This window comes from Capricornis sumatraensis, chromosome 13 (genome assembly GCF_032405125.1).
Source record: "Capricornis sumatraensis isolate serow.1 chromosome 13, serow.2, whole genome shotgun sequence".
Lineage (NCBI taxonomy): Eukaryota > Metazoa > Chordata > Mammalia > Artiodactyla > Bovidae > Capricornis > Capricornis sumatraensis.
Window position 1 is genome coordinate 29,936,301 of NC_091081.1, and position 23,161 is coordinate 29,959,461.

At 35.1% G+C, this 23,161-nt stretch overlaps 1 protein-coding gene across 2 annotated transcripts in view; it reads left to right on the forward strand.

Annotated features, from left to right (window-relative positions):
* The window catches only part of SEC63 (SEC63 homolog, protein translocation regulator), a 62,837-nt gene that overhangs the window by 26,611 nt on the left and 13,065 nt on the right, over positions 1-23,161 (forward strand). Inside the window, exons 5-17 of one of the 2 annotated variants that reach the window (XM_068984899.1) lie at positions 3,675-3,736; positions 4,307-4,365; positions 5,981-6,031; positions 7,112-7,220; positions 9,380-9,474; positions 9,573-9,705; positions 11,442-11,534; positions 12,301-12,455; positions 14,324-14,471; positions 15,750-15,832; positions 18,587-18,646; positions 18,848-19,018; positions 22,047-22,205. In XM_068984899.1, the coding sequence (XP_068841000.1) occupies positions 3,675-3,736; positions 4,307-4,365; positions 5,981-6,031; positions 7,112-7,220; positions 9,380-9,474; positions 9,573-9,705; positions 11,442-11,534; positions 12,301-12,455; positions 14,324-14,471; positions 15,750-15,832; positions 18,587-18,646; positions 18,848-19,018; positions 22,047-22,205 (1,378 nt within the window). Of the gene's footprint in view, positions 1-3,674; positions 3,737-4,306; positions 4,366-5,980; positions 6,032-7,111; positions 7,221-9,379; positions 9,475-9,572; positions 9,706-11,441; positions 11,535-12,300; positions 12,456-14,323; positions 14,472-15,749; positions 15,833-18,586; positions 18,647-18,842; positions 19,019-22,046; positions 22,206-23,161 lie in introns of both variants that reach the window. The other variant, XM_068984898.1, reaches the window with a different exon arrangement.

The window sequence follows — 23,161 nt, forward strand, 5'->3', positions numbered from 1 at the left end:
GGTTTAATGAATGAGTTAATGAAATTTTAATCAGATGTGTGTGCAGGTTGAAAAATCAAATGCTTCTTTGATGTGAGCTGTGATTTATTTTGCAAATCTGAGGGCACTGAATAGAGAACAGAACAGTTTATGTTCCTGCCATCATTAGAAAGGGAGAAAGGAACAAGATAATTATTTTGGGGAAAAGAATCTGATTAGGAGACAAAATTTAAAGAAACAATAGCTAAAGCTCTTGCTGAAGTGGACAATTATACAGGGAAACCAAGGCAAACGTTTTTGAGAAATAGCCCTTCCTTAACAGAAAAGAATCCTAGCATCATTCCTTATTAACTTGCAGTCTAATAATGCCTTTCCGTGGCTCTTATATTTTACTGTGGCCTTAGGTCAAATAGTATAAGTGAAGTTACAGTTGAATAAGGACTAAAGATGTCAAGGTGCTCGTTTTCATAAATGACCAAATTGATAAGTATAAAAATATTATCAAATCATTGAAAAATTTTGCAATTTTATTAAGGTACTTCTGCATTCTTTCTCTCAACTTGGAGCTTTATTAAATAGAAAATATATTGTATCTTAGGTACATATGCTCTGGGAAATAAAAATATGGCTAAAATTCAGTTCAGCTTAGTCATGTCTGACTTCCTGTGACCCCATGGACTGCAGCATGTCAGGCTTCCCTGTCCATCATCAGCTCCCAGAGCCTACTCAAACCTGTGTCCATTGTGTCAGTGATGCCATCCAACCATCTAATCCTCTGTCGTCCTTTTCTCCTCCTGCCTGCAATCTTTCCCAGCATCAGGGTCTTTTCCAAGGAGTGGGTTCTTTGCATCAGGTGACCAAAGTATTGGAGCTTCAGCTTCAGGCATTCCAATGAATATTCAGGACTGATTTCCTTTAGGATTGACTGGCTGGATCTCCTTGAAGTCCAAGGGACTCTAAAGAGTTTTCTCCAACACCACAGTTTTAAAGCATCAATTCTTTGGTGCTCAGCATTCTTTATAGTCCAACTCTCACATCCATACATGACTACTGGAAAAACCATAGCTTTGACTAGACAGACCTTCATTGGTAAAATAATGTCACTGCTTTTTAATATGCTGTCTAGGTTTGGCATAGCTTTTCTTCCAAGGAACAAGTGTCTTTTAATTTCATGGCTGCAGTCACAATCTGCAGTGATTTTGGAGCCCCCCAAAATAAAGTCTGTCATTGTTTCCATTGTTTGCCCATCTATTTGCCATGGAGTGATAGGACCAGATTCCATGATCTTAGTTTTTTGAATGTTGAGTTTTAAGCTAGCTTTTTCACTCTCCTCTTTCACTTTCATCAAGAGGCTCTTTAATTCTTCTTTGGTTTCTGCCATAAGGGTGGTGTCACCTGCATATCTGAGGTTATTGATATTTCTCCCGGCAATCTTGATTCCAGCTTGTGCTTCATCTAGCCCGGCATTTCTCATGATGTACTCTGCATATAAGTTAAATAAGCAGGGTAACAATATACAGCCTTGTCGTACTCCTTTCCCAATTTAGAACCAGTCTGTTGTTCCATGTCTGGTTCTAACTGTTGCTTCTTGTCCTGCATACAGATTTCTCAGGAGACAGATCAGGTGGTCTGGTATTACCATCTCTAAGAATTTTCCACAGTTTGTTGTGATCCACACAGTCAAAGCCTTTGTTGTAGTCAATAAAGCAAAAGTAGCTGTTTTTCTGGAACACGATGATCCAAAATGTTGGCAAGTTTGTCTCTGGTTCTTCTGCCTTTTCTAAATCCAGCTTGAACATCTGGAAGTTCATGGTTCACATGCTGTTGAAGCCTGGCTTGGGAAATTTTGAACATTACTTTGCTAGCATGTGAGATGAGTGCGATTGTGTAGTTGTTTGAACATTCTTTGGCATTGCCTTTCTTTGGGATTGGAATGAAAACTGACCTTTTCCAGTCCTGTGGCCACTGCTGAGTTTTCCAAAATTAGCTGGCATATTGAGTGTAGCACTTTGACAGGATCATCTTTTAGGATTTGAAATAGCTCCACTGGAATTCCATCACCTCCACTAGCTTGGTTCATAGTGATGCTTCCTAAGGCTCACTTGACCTTGCATTCCAGGACGTCTGACTTTAGGTCAGTGATCACACCGTCGTGGTTATCTGAGTCCTGAAGATCTTTTCTATATAGTTCTTCTGTGTACTCTTGCCACCTCTTCTTAATATCTTCTGCTTCTGTTAGGTCCATGCCATTTCTGTCCTTTATTATGTCCATCTTTTCATGACATGTTCCCTTGATATCTCTAATTTTCTTGAAGAGATCTCTAGTTTTTCCCATTCTGTTATTTTCCTCTATTTCTTTGCATTGATCACTGAGGAAGGCTTTCTTATCTCTCCTTACTGTGCTTTGGAATTCTTCATTCAGATGGGTATAGCTTTCCTTTTCTCCTTTGCCTTTAGTTTCTCTTCTTTTTTCAGCTATTTGTAAGGCCTCCTCAGACAAACTGTTTGCCTTTTTGGATTTCTTTTTCTTGAGGATGGTCTTGATCACTGCCTCCTTGACAATGTCATGAACCTCCATAGTTCTTCAGGCACTCTATCAGATCTAATCCCTTGAGTCTATTTGTCACTTCCACTGTATAATTGTAAGGGATTTGATTTAGGTTATACCTGAATGGTCTAGTGGTTTTCCCTACATTCTTCAATTTAAGTCTGAATTTTGCAATAAGGAGTTCATGATCTGAGCCACAGTCAGCCTCCGGTCTGTTTTTGCTGACTGTATAGAGCTTCTCCATCTTTGGCTAAAATTAGGTTTGAACATAAACATAATCTATTGCCAGTAGGTCTGCAAGTATGTCTTCCTTATTATGTTATTGGTCATTTTTGTATGTTTTTGACTGCCGTGTCTGCTTAACAACTTTGTAAGGTTTCTGAAGGAAAGAGTTCTTTTAATGTTTTTATTTTATTTTTTTAAATGTCTATGCCAGGACCTGGAATAAAGCTACTCTTATCCCGTGCCTTGAGCCATTGCCCAGGTCATTGGTTATATTTATGTTTACGTATTTTAAAAAAATCATTCTCTCTCATATTGCCTGAGTTAGGAAGCTGTTGCTTTAGCAAGTATTTGCCTAGTCTTCCTGGAAGTTGTCTTAGGAGAAAATTGGGATCTCAGCACAGTGCAAATGAGCTTTACCATAGCAGTAGAGTTTTATAGGTGGTGTTCATTTTTTTCTTTGAGAATGTGGTGCAAGTTTTGGAGGGATTATTATTAATCATGTATTAAGTTTATATTTAAAATATAGGTATATATCATTATTAAACTAAAGCATGCCCATTAAAAAATTTTGGGAAATAAGTGAGTGTATAACATTGAAAAAAGTCACATCTAATTCCCCCTGCCTCCTTAGAAAATGTAATAGCCTTTAAAGTTTGATCTTCTGTCTTGAACTGGCTGAACTTGAGAACTCTTGGGCCAACTAAGAATTTGTATCTGGGCTAATTAATTAGCATTTTTTGTTAATGCTGAATTCCTTTCTTACTTGTCCCTATTTTTTTTCAGATTCCAGAGGGTTTTTCTTGATTCTCTGAAATTATTTCTCTTAAGAAATGAGTTGGTTGGTTAATGGAGTTTGTGTAGTTGAGTACTTATTTTTCAGATGTGGTTTTCTAATTTTGCACCTTTGTTCTTTTTATGCTAGTTTAACTGATGAAGAATCCCGGAAAAATTGGGAAGAATTTGGAAATCCAGATGGGCCTCAAGGTGTGGTAAATGATGATTAAAAAAATATTGGGGTTAAGGTATTGTGTATATTATGAAAATGTTAGATTTAAAAGAACGTTTTGATTTTCTTAGTTTGTGAATAGAAAAATTACAACTGCACAGAGTTAAACGGATATGTAAATTGAGCTTCCTTTACTTAATTTTTCTAGAGATTAGTTGGAAAGATCCTTGATTTGGTGAAAAGAGTAGTCACTGTCATTATTTATCATTTCCAGTTAGTGGTTGATAAAAATAGGATGAAAAATCTTTTCTTTTCTTTACTGACTAAACATTTTCCCATATATTCATAGTGTTTACATAAACTCAGGACATGTAAATGGATTTAAGTGTTCTGAGAAGAAGGAATTCATGTACTTAGATTTTTTTTTTTTTCTTTTGGAAAAATTTGAAGTTTCCAATATAAACCATATCACATCAACTTTTGTGTATGAGACACACATAGTAAGATAATCTTAAAGTTTTTTGGAAGTGACAGGGGAGGTAGAATTTAGGGATATAAATAAATGAATCTGGAAGTGCAGACTCTTCAAGATACTCTTCCTGTTTTAGCCACAAGCTTTGGAATTGCCCTCCCGGCTTGGATTGTTGACCAGAAAAATTCAATATTGGTGAGTACACTTAATAAGACACACGATAATGTGTTAGACATATCTTGGTAATATAAAGATAACATTACAAAGAAAATTCCAGTATACTGTTTCTAATTTAACTGTGTATTATGGAAACTTTTTATGTAATGGAGAAAAGAATTGGTTCTTACTGTTACATTGCGGTTTGGGGGAGTGTACTCTAGTGTAGTTTTAGAACCTTCCAATTGTGGTGATTTCTTTTGGAGGTAGTTTCAGATTGGGTCCTACCCTTGGTTTAGGGAACTACTGTTTCTTATGGTGTTGACATTTATCCCTAAGTAGTACTCTAAATTACCCTGTATTCCGCATTTATCCAAGCTAAATTAATTTTAATGTGTCCTAACATAATGGTATGTATTCTATATGGTACTTTAAGGGGCAGCAGGATGATCAGACTTGAATCAGCAATGAGAGGCTGCAAGTCTTAAAACGTCAGAAATTATCTTAACCTGTTGTTTAGGAATTCCTACTTCTCCTTTCTTGAAAATAATTATCTAGGAGCTGTCTTTAAAGCAATAAAAACCAGTCTGTCATTTGTAACATTTGTTACAATCCTTACAGTTTGTCATTTGTTTTGAAAATGGCTATTTAGTGTCATTTTATGGCTATTTATTTACATGTTTTCTTCTAGGGTATATAGTTGTTGTATATAAGCATGTTGAGGGAATACTAGAGAAGAGAAAGATTGTTAGCTACCGGATTTGGGATTGAGTAGTAGGACAAAAATCATACCAATGGAAATTACCTGCAAACAGCATTATATGTTCTGTTTGATATTGAGGCAAAGAAACCAGGTTCTACCATTTATTTCTGAGGCACTAACTACTTGCTAAGATGTGGATGACCCTTGAACAACAGGGGCTTGAACTGCGTAAAGTGAAAGTGAAAGTCACTCAGTCGTATCCGACTCTTTGCGACCCCATGGACTACACAGTCCATGCAATTCTCCAGGCCAGAATACTGGAGTGGGTAGCCTTTCCCTTCTGTAGGGGATCTTTCCAACCCAGGGATTGAACCCAGGTCTCCTGCATTGCAGGCGGAGTCTTTACCACTGAGCCACCAGAACTGTGTAGGTCCACTTATATATGATTTTTTTTCCCAATAAATATGGACTATAGTACTCCACAATCCATGGTTGAATCCATGAATGCAAAGCCACAATATGGAAGGCCAGCTCTAAAGTTACATGTGGATTTTCGACTGCAAGGAGGTTGGTCCCCCAGCCCCCACATTACTCAAGGTCAGCTGAAGTTGGCTCTCCCTATCAGCATGTTTCACATCCCTGGATACTCTGTTACCACCAGTTTATATAAAGGACTTGAGCATCCCTGAATTTTGGTGTCCTTGGGGGTTTTGAAACCAGTTCCCCTCAGATACCGAAGGATGACTGTATATGCTGCAGATTCCCTATCAGCAAAAAAGAAAATAATAATGGTACCTTCCTCGTAGAGTTTGAAAGTTAGGATTAAATGAAATACATAAGATGTGCTTTTAATAGTGCCTCCATGTAAGCCTCAAAATAAGTGTTCATGGATGTTGTAATTTACCTCATGAAGGAATGAATGGTCTTTTTTCTCCTCCTTTTCAATTCAAGGTTTTACTTGTATATGGCTTGGCATTCATGGTTATCCTTCCAGTTGTTGTGGTAAGTTCCAGCTCTTTTTATTAACATTTTTTTAGGGAAGAGAGTGGGTGGCATGGTTTGGGGTCTCCTTATAAGATCGTAATTTGTGTTAGAATATAATCCATAATCCATTAATCCTTGAGTTTTAAGAATTTTGTATTCAACTAGCCTTTAAGGTCTTCTAAAGGTGACATCACTTTAGTATGTTAAAATGTGTCTCCTCACGATTCAAAAGTTATACACAAATGAGATAATACAGATATATTTAGAATTTAAGGTGAAAGTCTTCTGTCACCACCTCCCCCAATTCCGTCTCTCTGTTGGAGATAATCGCTACTAAGTTTGTTGATTTCCTTTTCAGATCTTCTTCTATGCATTAAATGTATACACATGTTTTCTAAAATGTGGTCTTACTATATATATTGTCCTGTGACTTTTTTGCTTCATACAGGAATACAACATGTAGAACAACCTCATTTTTAAAAAAGTCTGCATCAGTTCAGTCAGTTCAGTCACTCAGTCATGTCTGACTCTTTGCGACCCCAAATATAGAGATACCATAATGTTTATGATTTTATTGTTTATTACCTTCGTGACTGGTGGTGTTCTTACTGACGTTAGGGTTCCCATGAATCCTGTAGTGAGGCTTACGATTAACCTGTCTTGCTTTCTTCATAGGATTGTTGTGTTAGAATCCAATTGTATGGAATAATGTGAATGAAAGTAGTATATCAGCTGTAAAAGTGCTGTTACACTTATTTGTCAAACAGTTATTGAAGACATGCCATGTGTCAGAAACCAACTTGTTGCTTATAGCAGTGGGTTGTTTCATTCCTGTTTTGTCTGTAAACGATTTCTAGTTGAAACTTAAATCTTTTAATCTTATATATATAATGAGTTAGGCTGGTATTTAGGCATCATGCAGCATAAATACTTGCCAGATAAATCATTTGAAATATATAGTAAAGGTATTTGTTCTAAAGAGCAGGTATTTTTATTGGTTTATGAACATTTAGAAAATTTGACCATAAACATTCTGCATCAAAGTTAACATTTATTGTGGTTTTCATGTTTTTTTCCTTGTTTAATTTTGTGTCTTAGGGCTCTTGGTGGTATCGCTCAATACGCTATAGCGGAGACCAGATTCTAATACGCACAACACAGATTTATACCTACTTTGTTTATAAAACTCGAAATATGGATATGAAACGTAAGTAAATTTAAGTAACTGTGATAGTAAATTATTTTCTGAGTCATTTATGTGAAATTGGTATATGTATTGGAGAAATTCCATTTTATAGTTTTAGGGATATTCAGTTCATTATAGCTAAAGCTGGAGGAAGATGCTAATACCCTTTGTCATATTTCTTGATCTGTAGTTCTGTTATTCACTCAGCTATATGTATATGTATATATTTTCCCTTCAGAGATTTTTATGGTAAAGCTCCTTATGGATTAATTTTGTAATAATTTCAGCTAACATTTTTTGAGTATTTATTGTTGCCAAGTATTGTGAGGCACTATCATATATTAACTCATTTAATCTTTGTATGCTCCCATAAATAAGTGCTATATTTAAGCACATTTTATAGATGAAGAAACTGAGCTCAAAGATACATAGTAAGTGACAGCTAGGATAGAACTCAAGCAGTGTGGTTCCCAAGCCAGTACATTATACCATGCTAATGGTGTAAAATAAGTAGAGGTCTTAGGAGTGTTTAAAGAAATTTGCCAAAATATTTCATTCCCAGAGGCTTATTTCAGAATTTATTATGACATAAAAAGTAACATCCTAAGTACTTTCTTTGATCCCATAAAGCTAACATTGTAAATTTTATCCCTGGAATACTTCATATTACCTTTCAGAAACACTGCTCTGTTGAAATCTTACACATTTAAAAAAAAAGGACATAAGTTTAAAATTGTGCTTCATGGGTGGATGCATTTTTGTTCCAAAACCTGAGTGGACTTTGTCATATTTTGTGTTTGCCAATTTTTTTAGCTCTCTTGGTAATGAGAAAGAGATTTATCATATAATCCCAGGATTATATGACTGTGTGAGTTGATTTTATATTTCTGAAGAGTGAGCAGGTCTTTTATTTCTGAGGAATGAGTGAATGTTACCCTCCTTTGTGCACATGTACACTCTTCTTTGTGCTGGGTTGAAATCTTAATATATAAACATTCTCCCTTATGAAAATATTTCATGTTTGTAACCAGTTTTAATATGTTTTTTTGGACCAGTGATCTTGATTTCTGTTTCATTTCTGAGGGTGGTACTTAGCTTACACAATTCTATCAGAAAAGCTTTGTTTAGCTTTATTTAATTTTGTTTGGTTAGTTATCATTGGTTTTAGGACTGGCACCATTTGTATAGCTGTCTAAGGAACCATTGTTTTCATTCAAACATTTGATGGTAGTAATAGTAGTAGCTCACACACATTACTGTGCTTATATGTATCAGGCACATATGAAGAAATAGAGGCCCATAGAGAAGTGAAGAATATTGTCTTGGGTCATTCAGCTAGGACTTGAAAGCTTCAGGGTTTATGCACTTAACTCGCTGTCCTGATTTTTGTGAGAACATTGCATGCATTTTCTGGCATAAGGTGAAGATTGATAACTCTAGTGCCAGTCATTAAAGAGCTTGTATAGAATAAGGAAAGTAACACTAATATATGTGACCTCAAATCATGTGTATTTCAAGGAACACTATTCCCACAAAGCCCTCCATGATTCCATAATAGAAATTTTTGTAAATTACAGTATATTTTAGATTACTCATGGCATTGGGGAGTCATGATGTGAAGAAACCTGAACCCCTTTCTAACCCCCTTTTTTCATGAAGCAGTTAGCAGTGCCACATAGATTCCTTGCTGCTGCTGTGTAGCTCAGGGCACCCTACTCCGTGTTCTGTGGCGGCCTAAATGGGAAGGAAATCCAGAAAAGAGGGAGTATATGGGTACGTGTAGCTAATTCAGTCGGCTAAGCAGTAGATAGAAACTAACACAGCATTGTAAAGCAGCTATCCTCCAATAAAAATTCTGTTTAAAAAAAGAAATTTTATGTGGAACACATGATTACATCTAGAAACCGATGCTATTTGTAGTGATTTTAACGCACCTAGTTGCTTCTGGGCCCGTAATTTGACATGTATTTCTGTTTACTTGTGATAGGTAATATTACAAACACTTTTTAAAAATGAGATGTTTCTTTTGTTGCGAGAGAAATTTATACCTGTTAATATTGATTTTAGCATTGTGTGTGATTAGAAAACTGCCTCCCTCTAGGATTAATCTGGTATCGTTTGGGGAAGGTGATTAAGGGTCACTAAATTTATTTTTCTTCGTATTTCTTTTGTTTTTTTAGGTCTTATCATGGTTTTGGCTGGAGCCTCTGAATTTGATCCTCAGTATAATAAAGATGCCACAAGCAGACCAACAGATAATATTTTAATACCTCAGGTTAGGCCTGTCTCCCAAATTCTTCGATAAACATTTAAATATTAAAGTTTATGCTTTATTAAGTATACACTTTATAATAATTATTTTCTTTTCCTTAGCTCATCAGAGAAATTGGCAGCATTAATTTAAAGAAGAATGAGCCTCCACTTACCTGCCCTTATAGCCTGAAGGCCAGAGTTCTTTTACTGTCTCATCTTGCTAGAATGAAAATTCCTGAGACCCTTGAAGAAGGTATTTTGATTCTACTGTCTGTAGGGTTTTAGTGGTACAAAAGCAGTAGATTTAATTAGGCCTCATGGTGCAGTGTTTTTGTCACTGTTCTTTTTTGCTCAATCAGATAATTACTCAAGGACCTTTTAAAAACAAATCTATATGCTACATACATAATTACTTTCACAAATACTTTGAAGGTCTTAGTAAGTCAAATGATTTGTCAAATGTTAAAATGTTGCATTTCAAGGTAAGAGAATACTCTATGAAAAATGTCTAGTTAATTGCAGATTATTCAGTAATTCCTGATGACTTTTTTTTTTTCTATTGGTTTTGCCATACATTGACATGAATCCACCGCGGGTGTACATGAGTTCCCAATCCTGAACCCCCTCCCACCACCCTCCCCATATCATCTCTCTGGGTCATCCCGATGACTTTTTAAAAAAAAAGAATTTTGAAGCTTTTTGCGGGGAGAAAAAATGGATTTCACAACAGATATCTCAGTCAGCACCACTAGTAGCATCATCATACTCCAGCTGCTGCTGCTGCGTCGCTTCAGTCGTGTCCGACTCTGTGCGACCCCACAGACGGCAGCCCACCAGGCTCCCCCGTCCCTGGGATTCTCCAGGCAAGAACACTGGAGTGGGTTGCCATTTCCTTCTCCAATGCATGAAAATGAAAAGGAAAAATGAAGTCCCTCAGTCATGTCCGACTCTGCAACCCCATGGACTGCAGCCTACCAGGCTCCTCCATCCATGGGATTTTCCAGGCAAGAGTACTGGAGTGGGTTGCCACTCCCTTCTCCCCATACTCATGTCTGTTTAATCTTTACTTAAAGCTTCATCAGTACTTGAAGCCATCTATTCTACTTTAAAAAAAGCAGTAGATTAGGACTGTGGTGTCTCCAGGAATGTTGTGAATTTGAGTGTCATCTCTTTTCACTTGCATTATTTCAATTGAAAGTTTTAAAAGAAAGTTATTATCATTACTGAATAAATTTTCTTTCTGAAACCCACCCTCCCTCTGCTTTAAGCCAGTAATGCAATCAAATGCCTTTGAAAACAAGGTCAGTTGATGCTCAGTGATTAATGATAGTACCATAGGCTACATATGATGGAATTAAGGTACACTATTTAGGCATTGTTTATTGAAGTTGCAAAGTAACTAGTAATTCTGTCCCTGATGTTCTGTACGGATATGAAGCCATCTCCATTTTTACCAATTATGTAAGGAACAGGAAACAAATTTATTTTAGTTTATCAACCCCACTGAATGATCTCATGGTTAACTATTGTTGCAGTATAAGTGAAAGAATCTCTCTCCCTTCCTCCTATCCTCTCTCTTCATTTAGTTGACATTCATTCTCAGTCTTAGTCTTTGGACTTAGCCATAATTATAGAAACTTAGATGCACAAGAAGAAAATTTTTGAAGTTCTTCAATTAGGTTATGATTAAGTTTAAGACTGTTATCAGAAAAAAAGGTAGGGAGTAATTTATAAAGCTAAAAACCATAATATTAAAAGTTTGCCTTTAAAACATCTAATCTGAGCTAGGGTTTTCTGATTGATATTTTGACATGGTGCTGACATGGTGCTGCCGAGGAGAAACAGTTGTGTTCAGCCTATAAAATTCTGAGGTCATATGAAAAATTTTTTGGACAACTTAAATTTAGCTTTTGTCTTGGACTACACGTAATAAAAATGTTTTAGTATAAAAGAAGAATGATTTGTTTCAGGTGTTTTATTGTTTTGCAGATCAGCAATTTATGCTGAAAAAATGCCCTGCCCTACTTCAAGAAATGGTTAATGTAATCTGCCAACTAATAATAATGGCCAGGAGCCGTGAAGGTGAGGAGGAAGCATAATTATGTTGTATTTTTTCTTGCAAGCATATAGTACAGATTATACTTTTAAGATTTGTGGGAACCTAATATATTTCTGTCTGTAAGTTTTCAGACAGAAAACTTACAGCTTTTCCCAGTTTTGCTTATGGTTTTTCTTATTTTTCCTGTAATTTCTATCATGTAAAGTACCACAACTTATGTTTTTTAATTCAGTTTTTTCATTGTTTTATTGTTTTTTTTTAATTGTTTGCAAAGATTTAAAATATCCTTTTGTTCCTCTGAATATTTTTAGAATTAGGTTAATAATGAGTTTGAAATAATTCTATAAGTGCTGTCATGATGATTCGTCCAACATATAGTGTTGTTTGCATGAAGGGAAAAAAGAACAAGGGAGTTTATGGTCTGTAATGGAAAGTGACCCTTAAAAAAGGAGGGAGTGGCTGTGTTTTGTTGTTATGGATGATGTCATTTTGTGGCATGACATCAGTATGTTCTTAATACCAAAAATGTCTTACGATTTACTGGTTTTCGAAGTGGTGCAAAGAATTTTTCTATTAAAATCGATGGTTGTTGCTGGTTAATGTACATTTGACCAAGTTTGTATATTTTGTGTGTCTTATCCAGTAACTTTTAAAGGAAAGTCAACACTGTGATCATAAAATTTGAGATGTTAAGGATGTTCACATGGATTTGTGTTTGTTATGAATTGTGTACTCTGAACATATAAATAGTCCAGCCCTGTTTTTGCTTTTCCTCCTGTTCTTTCTAAGAAAGGGAGTTTCGTGCTCCAACTTTGGCATCCCTTGAAAACTGCATGAAGCTTTCCCAGATGGCTGTGCAAGGCCTTCAGCAGTTTAAGTCTCCCCTTCTGCAGCTCCCTCACATTGAAGAAGACAATCTTAGAAGAGTTTCTAATCATAAAAAGGTAATTTGCCACTTTAATATTGGTCTTAAGCAGTTTGTCATGTCACTTAAAGGTAACATGAATGAAAATTTTTCTAGAAGTGGTTATATGAACATCTTAGATTTAAAATGTTTCAAGCATTCTAAAACTATGCCTTAAGTGATTCTGTTAACACTTTCTTGAATAGGTAGCTATTTTATAACCTTTTATTAATACTACTGAAATGATCTTACTACTTTGGGAGGGGGTCAAAATTTTAGCAGTTAACACTTTGTTCTTTATGTTGCCAAAAATACATGTACTGTGTAAAAATGCACTGTATACTTTTCATTTATTTCATTAATGGCTTAAAGCTTGAGCATTAGTTTATTGAGTATGCAAAAAAAATTAAGCATTCAATCACTATATTCAATAAGTAGATCATATAAAGATAATTCTTATTTAGAAATTATAGTCTATATAGATTATGAGAATGAATCTTAAGGCATAGCAAAAAATGTGTATAAATGAAAAACTTGAAATATAGGAAAAAAATGGAATGAAATTATAATTTTAAACATCACTTTGTATATATTAGAGGACAGAAGATAGACATTGGACTTGATAGTAAGGTAGAACTAATAAATGTATATTAGAAATTTGTATCAGAGCACTCTTCTCTCAAGTAAGTGTATTGCTCTTTTAAATTTGATCACATTTAAAGTCATAATTGAAAACTTCATCATTCAAAAGCAGGCATTTCACATGCCTCATGATCTAATCCCTATCTGTGAAAGTAAAAATTAATAACTGGCAGCAAATACTCAGAAATTAAAAAACCTTCTCCTTGGTATTCATTTAACCAGGATTGGTATTACTGCAGTAACAGCTGTATTTAGAAAATAACAAGAATGAGAATAATGCATCAGTTCAGTTCAGTCACTCTGTCCTGTCCGACTCTTTGCAACCCCATGGGCTGCAGCACGCCAGGCTTCCCTGTCCATCACCAACTCCTGGAGCTTGCTCAAACTCATGTCCATCGAGTTGGTTATGCCATCCAATCATCTCATCCTCTGTTGTCGCCTTCTCGTGCCTTCAGTCTTTCCCAGCATCAGGGTCTTTTCCAGTGAGTCAAGTCTTTGCATCAAGTGGCCAAAGTATTGGAGCTTCAGCTTCAGCATCAGTCCTTCCAAATAGTCAGGACTGATTTCCTTTAGGATTGACTGGTTTGATCTTGCAGTTCAGGGGTCTCTCAAGAGTCTTTTCCAACACCACAGTTCAAAAGCATCAATTCTTTGGCACTCAGCTTTCTTTATGGTCCAACTTTCATATCATACATGACTATTGGAAAAACCACAGCTTTGACTAGACGGACCTTTGTTGGCGAAGTAATGTCTCTGCTTTTTAATAGGCTGTCTAAGTTGGTCATAGCTTTTCTTCCAAGGAGCAAGTGTCTTAATTTCTTTAAAATAAGAAAAACTAAAAGAACAGTAAGACCTAAAGAATACATACAGCTATATACTTGGAAATAAATTTGTATTCTTAAAAGGTTTTTATCATTAAAATTAAAAATAGAGGTCTGCAAACTGAACAAATTAAATGACAGTAGTTCCTGCTTGGGGTCAAGAGTCTATATGAATGTTACTATTTTTTTCCTCCAACTTTAGTTTTTTCTAATTTAGAAAATAACTGTGTATTAACTTTGTAATAAAAAATTCTTAAATTTAAATTTCCTTGGAGAAAAAGGCTGTGAAATGCACTAAAGTTGTGTTTTCTGCTTTGAAATGTATATAATTTTAACATTTTTCTAAAAGCTTTTGGATTTTGTTTTAGTAAACATATTAGTAACTTTCTTTTTATGAAGAGTTTCATGGGTTTAGGATTTATTTCCTGTCTCCTTTAAAATTTAGTTCAAAATTAAAACTATCCAGGATTTGGTGAGTTTAAAAGAATCAGATCGTCACAATCTGTTGCATTTCCTTGAAGACGAAAAATATGAAGAGGTTATGGCTGTCCTTGGAAGTTTCCCATATGTGACTATGGACATAAAGTCACAGGGTAAGTGAGAGGTTTCCTGTTGTTTCCCTGTTGATGGACTGGCTCTGGTTTATTTGGCTCAAGGTTCTCAAAACACTTCATAACTTTTAATTAGACTTTGTAGAATTGTAGTTTACCTGTCAGATTTGCTGTGATGGAAGATGTCATAGAGTTAGTAGTTTTGGTTTGAGAATGCTTTTGTTCTATAGATCAACTTTAAGGAACATCTTAACTTTTCAAAGAATGGAAGAGATTTCCAAATGTAATGGAAGATATTTGAAATATGTCTATTGTTAGTATAAAAGAGCTGCTTAGTTCTAAAATTAATTTTTTAAAAAACCTAACTTATTTATACATATTCAGCTTTGAAAATCACCACGCTCTGTGTCACGTTTCATGTGTTTTTCTTGACTTTTGTCTTTATGTCTGCTTGGAGTGGAAAAAGAGAGATTATTTTTCTACCATATAATTGTCCTATGAGTCCCATTTTACAACTGAATATAATATTTTAGAATGGTGACAGAATTAGAGATTATTCTGCTCCATTCCTTCATTGTGACATTATTCTGAGCTTCAGCATTTACTGAGTTGCTGTTGTTAGAAAATTCTTATGGGACCGAGAATGCAAGGATGTGTTAGGAATCATTCCTGTTTTTAAAGGGCTTGTAGTTAAGTTCGTTATATTATTAAGACTTTTGGGGATGTGTGTAGCAAATGTGTTTTTAAAAAGTAAACAATGACAAAACATTGCAGCAAACATCTTTAAGGTGCTTTTTTCATATAAACTATTTTGAAGTTCTTGCCTTAAAAAATAAGTATTTTTAACATTGCTTAGAATACTAGTTTGCAGGCATTTGATTATACAGATAAAATCTTGTGAGTATAAAGTTTGTACAATTTAATAGAGTGACAGAACCCTCTTTTATATCACTGTGAGAGAAAGCTATGGTAATCCTCACAATATACTATATTTTAAAAGATCTGGACTTGAAACTTGGCAGTGCCAGCATAGCCATTTTGTGGCCTTGGGCATTTTACTTCATTCCTTAACCTCAGTCTCTTTAAACAAATAATAATAATGCTTCATAGAGCTATTTTAAGGATTAAATGAGTACATTGTTGAAGACATCTTCTGGAGAAATTTATATAGAGTAGATAGTAAATTATTTTTTATTTAGTAGCCTTAAAATTCTATACGTTTGAAATACTAAAGTCTCAGATTGATTTGGATAAGTTAAGTTTTGCTGTTTGCCTTGACGTAGAGCTTGATTTTTATTTATTTATTTTTATGTCTTACAGTATTGGATGATGAAGATAGCAACAACATCACAGTAGGATCCTTAGTTACAGTTTTGGTTAAATTGACAAGGCAAACAATGGCAGTAAGTAGTCTGTATTTTTATGCTTTAAGAGTTTATATATCTGAGAGTTTAAGATATTTATGTTCATTTTCTCATTTTAAGTTATACATGTTCTAAGTCAAAATTATATAGTTTTGCAAATCTAATTTTGCAGATTCTTGTTAGCCATTTTGAAATTTTAATTTTAGATTTTCTCATTTGTTTTCACACACACAAAGTTGGAAGATAGATGAATTCTTCAGGTGATGATTTGTTAATTCCCTACAAGGTATTATAATGTAATCTGGGTATCTTTCTAAAACTATAAAATGTTATACAGATATTAATTATTGTTGAGAATTTCATTACCTACTCCTTTTTAATCAGTTCTTGAGAGAATTTGCTCCCTTTTATTTTTTATTTCAAAAAGTATAGTAAAATAGCTCTTTTAGTAAATATGTAAAAAATTTATGCTGTCTGGGAAATAAATTTAGGCAATGCAGAAAAGCATGGGAAGAAATTAAAATCACCTAAAATTCTACCACTCTGAGATCATCAGTTTTGAAGCTCATCCCTTTAGATAGCCTGATGCATGAATACCCACAGAATTAAAATGATATTGATAACATGGATCCCTTATTTCACCCCTGCTTTCTTAGAAAGCCACCTTATCAGACCCAGATGACCAGAACTCAGTCTTGTGTAAATCATTTTGTATCTTTCTCCATGCTCATGTTTACTATCTGGACCTTTCAGTGCATATATATGTATGCTGGTACTTTTCTCATTCCTTTTCATTAAATCTAGTCATATGTATGTTTCCTGCATCTTGTTTTTCTCAGTTTCTGTTACATATTTATATTACCTCCCAAGCTAAGCACACCTCCCAAGTTGCAAGTATAGTTGTAACTAATTTTTACTAAACTATATAGTATTTCAGCTCTATTTTATTGAACCAGTGGTAGATTTTAGCCTATTCTACTCTGAGGTCTATGGGCATCTTCAGGAAATATGGTGCATTTAAAACCCATGTCTAAAACCTCTGGTAGAAAAAGCATATTTTGTAGTTGTTATTGTGTTAGTTGCTTAGTTATGTTGGACTCTTTGGGACCCCATGGACTAAAGCTTGCCAGGCTCCTCTGTCCATGAAATTCTCCAGGTAAGAATACTGGAGTGGGTAGCCATTCTATGATTCACAGTAGGACATACCAAAACAAAGATACTGATTTTATGGTAGCAGGTGGTAAAGGAAGCATTTGTATGTATAATGGACTCTGAATGAGAGGTGCCTCCTGGGAGATGAGGCTGCTCTAAGCCGGTGGCCAGGGTTAGGTTTTGACACTGCCTACGTGCTTTGGAATTCCCAGCCTGAGAAATGAGCACAAAGTTGTCCTTGGGCTGTTGTTGACGTTTCTCAGGTAATTGGTAGAAGAAAAAGCAGACGTGGCCTGGAGAAAGGGGAAGAATCAAGTATTTATCTTCTAGTATCAACTGTATTTCAATATAATTATTAGAATTCAGCTAACAAATGAAGAAATGAAGCAGAGATGATAGAATTAGGCTAGGTGATGACAAACTTTTTCTCTAAAGGTTCAGTCAGTAAATATTAATATTTTTGATTTTTACAGGCCATACAGTCTCTGTAGCAATGGCTGAACTCACAAATGGGCATGGTTGTATTCTAATAAAACTTTGTTTAAAAAGCAAAAAATGGGCCATAGTTTGCTGGCCCCTGCATTAGGCCAACAGTTTAGAGCCCAGTAGTTATCATTGTTTTCACTTGTTAGCTTTAATAATTCTGGGGAGTTTATGGAACAACCCACTTATCATGGTCTATATAGAGTCACGTTGAATTCTTACTGGATTTCAAATTCTAAATTTATAGTGTCTGTACTGATTCAGAATGGATTATTGGGTGGGTGGGTATGTCTCGGATATATAGATTTTCTTGGTGTTCCACTTAGTTATATCAGTTACATTAGTAATATCACATATAATCATAAATAAACTAATATTGGTCTCATAAAGTTTTGATGTTAGAGTAATGCAAGGTATTCTGATTTTCATAACTTCAAAATAGTGATGTCTGATTACTGTTAGAATAAAAGTAAAAATTTAAATTATGAAATGACTGACTTTATAGAAATTTTACATATTTTAAGACATTGCATTTATAAATTTAAATAGAATGTACTTTTCAAAATATATTCAAGACAGATATGAGATATTTCAGAAGGTAACTTCTAAGGTGTCCTTTAGTGATGGCCAAATTTGCACACATACATCATTTAGTAATTGCTAAAAGCCTCCTGTCTAGCCATGTGTTTGTCTCCACCTCCTGTAATTGTCAGCAGTTAATAAACTTACTGATAAGGCTTCCCTGATGGCTCAGTGGTAAAGAACCCACCAGCCAGTGCAGGAGACGGGTTCGATGCCAGATCCAAGAAGATCCTACATTCTGTGAAGCACCTAATTCTGTGTTCCACAACTATTGAGCCTATGTTCTAGAGCCGGGTAGCCACAACTAATGAGCCCACGTGGCGCAGCTGCTGAAGCCTGTACTCTCTAAAGCCTGTGCTCTGCAGCAAGGGAAGCCACTGCAGTAAGAAGGCTGCACACCGCAGCTGGAGAGCAACCGCTGTTCTCCGCAGTCAAAGGAAAGCCTGCACAGCAACGAAACCCAGCACAGCCAAAAATAAACAAACTTACTGATAATGTTTATTGAAAGGTTGTTTTATATGAAGGTTAAATATAAGTTGAACAGAGTTTTTATTTTTCTTACTCCCTCTGCTCTAGGAAGTATTTGAAAAGGAGCAGTCCATCTGTGCTGCAGAGGAACAGCCAGCAGAAGATGGGGTAAAAACTTGAGTTTACCTAGCTTTCTGGTAAAAGAGCGGTTTTGTTTAGTCCTCTGATTGATTTATCTTGCTGTGGGAGAAGAATTCACTTTACTAAAACATTTTATTAGTTTAGCCATTTCCATCTAAAATTTACTGTGACTCCCAAATGAAACTATTGCTACGTCTGAGTGTGTATGTGTGTTGTGATTTATGGCAGGGTGATACTAACAAGAACAAGACAAAAGGAGGATGGCAACAGAAGAGTAAAGGACCCAAGAAAACTGCTAAATCAAAAAAAAAGAAACCTTTGAAAAAAAAGCCTACACCTGTGCCCTTATCTCAACCAAAGCAACAGAAACAAAAACAGGCTAACGGAGTCGTTGGGAGTGTAAGTTTACTGTCTTACGTAAAGACTATCATTATTACCATCTTTGTTGAGGTCTGAAGTACACTAAAATGTTTAAGTCTTATATGTACAGCTCCTGAAGTTTTATAAGTGTATGTACCCATGATACCCAGATCAAGATATAAAACCCACCAGCACCCTAGAAGGCTCCCTGGTACTCTTCTCAGTCAGTGACCCCTCCATCCACCCCCACTCCCTTCCCCACTATGGTGTTATTACCATAAATTAGTTTTGCCTATTCTTAAAATGCGTGTAAGCAGAGTCATTTGGCGGCTTTCATTCAACATTGTCTTTGACATTCTTCTGTATTATGTGTAGCAGCAAGTGTGTGTGTGTGTGTGAGAGAGAGAGAGAGACTGAGAGAGATTCCATTATATGAATATACTGCAATTTGTCTGTCCTGTGATTGGTGGACATACAGGTTTTTCTAGTTTTTGCCTATTACGAATAAAAGTGTTATGATTTGATACATGTCATTTTGTGGACATCCATTTTTCTTTGATATGTGCCTATTAGTAAAATTGCTGGGTCATAAAATAGGTGTATGTCTAATTTGCTGAAAGAGTCCATTTTCTAAAGTTGTACCTTATTATGCTCCTACCAGCAAAATATGAGTCCAGTTGTTCTACATTCTCACCAGTACTTGGTTTCACCAGTCTTTTATTTTAGCCACTGTAATAGATCTGTAGTTGGTATTTCTGTGTGTGGTCGTTTTTGTATTTACCTTATGACTAATAGTATTGAACAGCTTTTCACATGCCTACTGGCCATTTGGATATCCTCATTTATTTTTGGATTATTTGTCTTCAGACAGCTCTTAGGATTCTTTTGCGTATTGTGGATAAGTGTTTCTTTTAACTTTTAATGGAGTTTTAGATGATTCTTTAATAAGTCTGTTTCATCAGTCTTTATGGTTAAGTGCTTTTGTGTCCTGTTTAAGACATCTGCCTATCCCAAGGATGCAAGGAGAGTTAGATACTTTGTTTCCTTCTATAGGTATTACTACAGTAATTTACTTGTTATATTTAGCGCTATGATGCATCTTCAATTTTTGTGAATAGTGTGAGATTGGGATTATGGGCCATTTATTTTAGCACCATTTATTGGAAAGCTTTCTGAATTGCAGTCATAATTTGTTGTAAAATCAGTTGCCTTAACTGTATATGTGGAAGTCTCTTTATGGGCTCTCCTTCCATTGATTATTTGTCTCTTCTTGTGCCAGTGCCACACTGTCTTAATTATTGTGGCTTGAAGTCTTAAAAAGGAATAATATAAGTCCTCAAACTCTTATTTTACTTCTTCAAAATTGTCTTGACTACCTTAGGTCCCTTGCATTTTCAGCTAAAATTTTAGAATAATTTTGACAATGTCCACCGCCCAAAAAGCTGCTGGCACTTAGACTGGTATTGTATTTAATTTTTGGTGCAATATGGGGAGAATTCACAGGTTAACAATATTGACTGTTTTTATTCATAATTATGCTTTATCTTTATTATCTCCCTTAATTTTTCTCGGCAGTGTTTTGTGATTTCTCTTGGCAGAGAATGATACACCTTTCATTAGATTTACTCCTGTGTATTTGATGCTTTCTAGTTCTGTTGCAAACAACATTAAAAAAAGTTCATTCTTCAGTGTTTATTGATGGTGTATGTATCAAGGATTCTTGATGAATTGACAATAATTTTAACAATTTGCAGATATTAAAAAAAGATTTTTTACATACACAATCATGCCATCTGGGTATGGAAACAGCTTTACTTTAATGTTTATGCTATTTCATCCCTTTTGCCTTACTGGTACCAGCCAGAACTTGCAGTAGTTGATTTGAAGTTAAGATGGCAGTCACCTTCTCTTATTGGTCTCATGGAAAAAGCATACATTATTTCACCACTGAGTATGATGTTTAAACTATTTATCTGGGTTTGATGATACTTTGTTTAGGATTCCTGTATCTATTTTTAGGAGAGAATATTAGTTTGTCATTCTTCTTGTGATATTCTTGCCCGGTTTTGGGTTACATTTATGCTGACCTCGTTAGTTAGAGATTACTCTCTCTTTTTTCCTGGAAGGGTGTATAAGATTGGATTTGTTTCTTATTTGGAAGAATTACATAGAGAAGCCATCTGGGCTTGGAGTTTGAAAGAGAATTTAGTTATAGAGTCTATTTCTTTAACATAGTCTACTTTTTTTCTCATATCAGTTTTAGTAAATTGTGTTTTTCAAGGACTTTGTCTATTTCCTCTAACTTGTCAAATTTATTGACAAGGTTATTCATAATATCCTTATTTTTGATGTCTCATAATATCCTTATTTTTGATGTCTTTTGATCTGTAGTTGTGTATCTTTTATTCCTAATGTTGGTAATTTTATTGTTTCTTTTCCTTTATCAGTCTTGCCTCATTTATGAATTTTATTAATCTTTTTAAAGAACCAACATTTAGTCTTGTTTGGGTTTCCTTTTTTTATATCTGCTTTCTCTTTAATTGATTTCTGATCTGTATTATTTCTGATTTCTTTGCATTTAATTTGCTGTTCTTTTTCTTGCTTCTTGAAATGGACTAAGTATTTTGTATGGGACATTGACTTTCCTTTCTGCATTATACTATTAGTTATTGAAGATAACATTAAATTCCCAAAGCAGTACTTTTCTATAAACTTCTCATTATAGTGTATAAAATATTATATAATTGATGTTTTTGAAAAATGAATCAGCTTAGCCATTGTCATAGTATATTTTGCAAATAGAAATAATTTTTTTTTGTTTTATGAGCTATGAAGAATGAATAAAATAACTGACAAATAAGCAAATAAGTCAAACATTAAACCTCTTCAGCCCGACTCCCACATATTTATATATAAGAATGTTCATAAACATTTTTAAAAATTCTATATCAATATTGAAATTTTAGTCTTCAGCCAGTTTAATTATAATGACCATAGATTAGTTTCAGGGACTCAGGATGTATTCACTGAAACATTCAGAATTTTTGTGGTTGCTTTTTCCTTTTAGGAAGCTACAGTAAAGGAAGATGAAGAAGAAGTTTCTGACAAAGGCAGTGACTCTGAGGAAGAAGAAACCAATAGAGACTCTCAGAGTGAAAAAGATGATGGTAGTGACAGAGACTCTGATAGAGAGCAAGATGAAAAACAAAACAAGGATGATGAAGCAGTAAGGCATAGGTTTAAATAACTGGAATTATACCTCTGTTGATAGTTTTGGTTTTTGTTGCTGTTTTTCTTTTGCTTGTTTTAAACAATACTAGTATATTTTATACTGTTGCATTACTTTCAGACAATGTTTTTGAGAGATGGTAGTTGTAATTATGAAGAAAAATTATTTCTGACAAGGACTGGAAATCCTAATTTTCTTAAATCTTATATTAGATAGAGTAAGACCTGGGTCTGAGGTGAATTCAGCTTGTTCTCCTAAGGCAGTTTTTTGTGTTGGAGATGACTCTGGAAATATGAGGAAGGAAAGGTGGGTTATGAAATAGGTAGCAGCTACTTGGAAGAGGTTCTCAAAAGTTCCAGGCAGTATTTAGGGTAAACAAACATTGCTGTGGGCTCTAATGTCAAGAGGTTGGTTAAGGGAAAAGCTAATATTTACAGAATGCCACCTTGTTTCAAGAGGTGTATAAGACATTTAGGAAAAGGGGAAGTCACTGAGGGATTAAGATGGTGAGGGTATGCTGCTAAGTCACTTCAGTCGTGTCTGACTCTGCGACCCCATAGACGGCAGCCCACTAGTCTCCTCTGTCCCTGGGATTCTCCAGGCGAGAACCCTGGAGTGCATTGCCATTTCCTTCTCCAATGCATGAAAGTGAAAAGTGAAAGTGAAGTCACTCAGTTGTGCCCGATTCTTAGCAACCCCATGGATTGCAGCCTACCAGGCTCCTCCGTCCGTGGGATTTTCCAGGCAAGAGTACTGGAGTGGGTTGCCATTGCCTTCTCCAGGTGAGGGTATAGGGAATAGAAAAAAATCTCATGGCATGGCATGAAGTTGCACATGACTTATGAGAAGGCTGCAGAAAAGAATATTTGGTGAACAAATAATGGCCCATAGATGCTCACTGCAGATGAACTATAACGATCAGCCAATTTTTTTTTTTTTTTTTTTAATGTTTG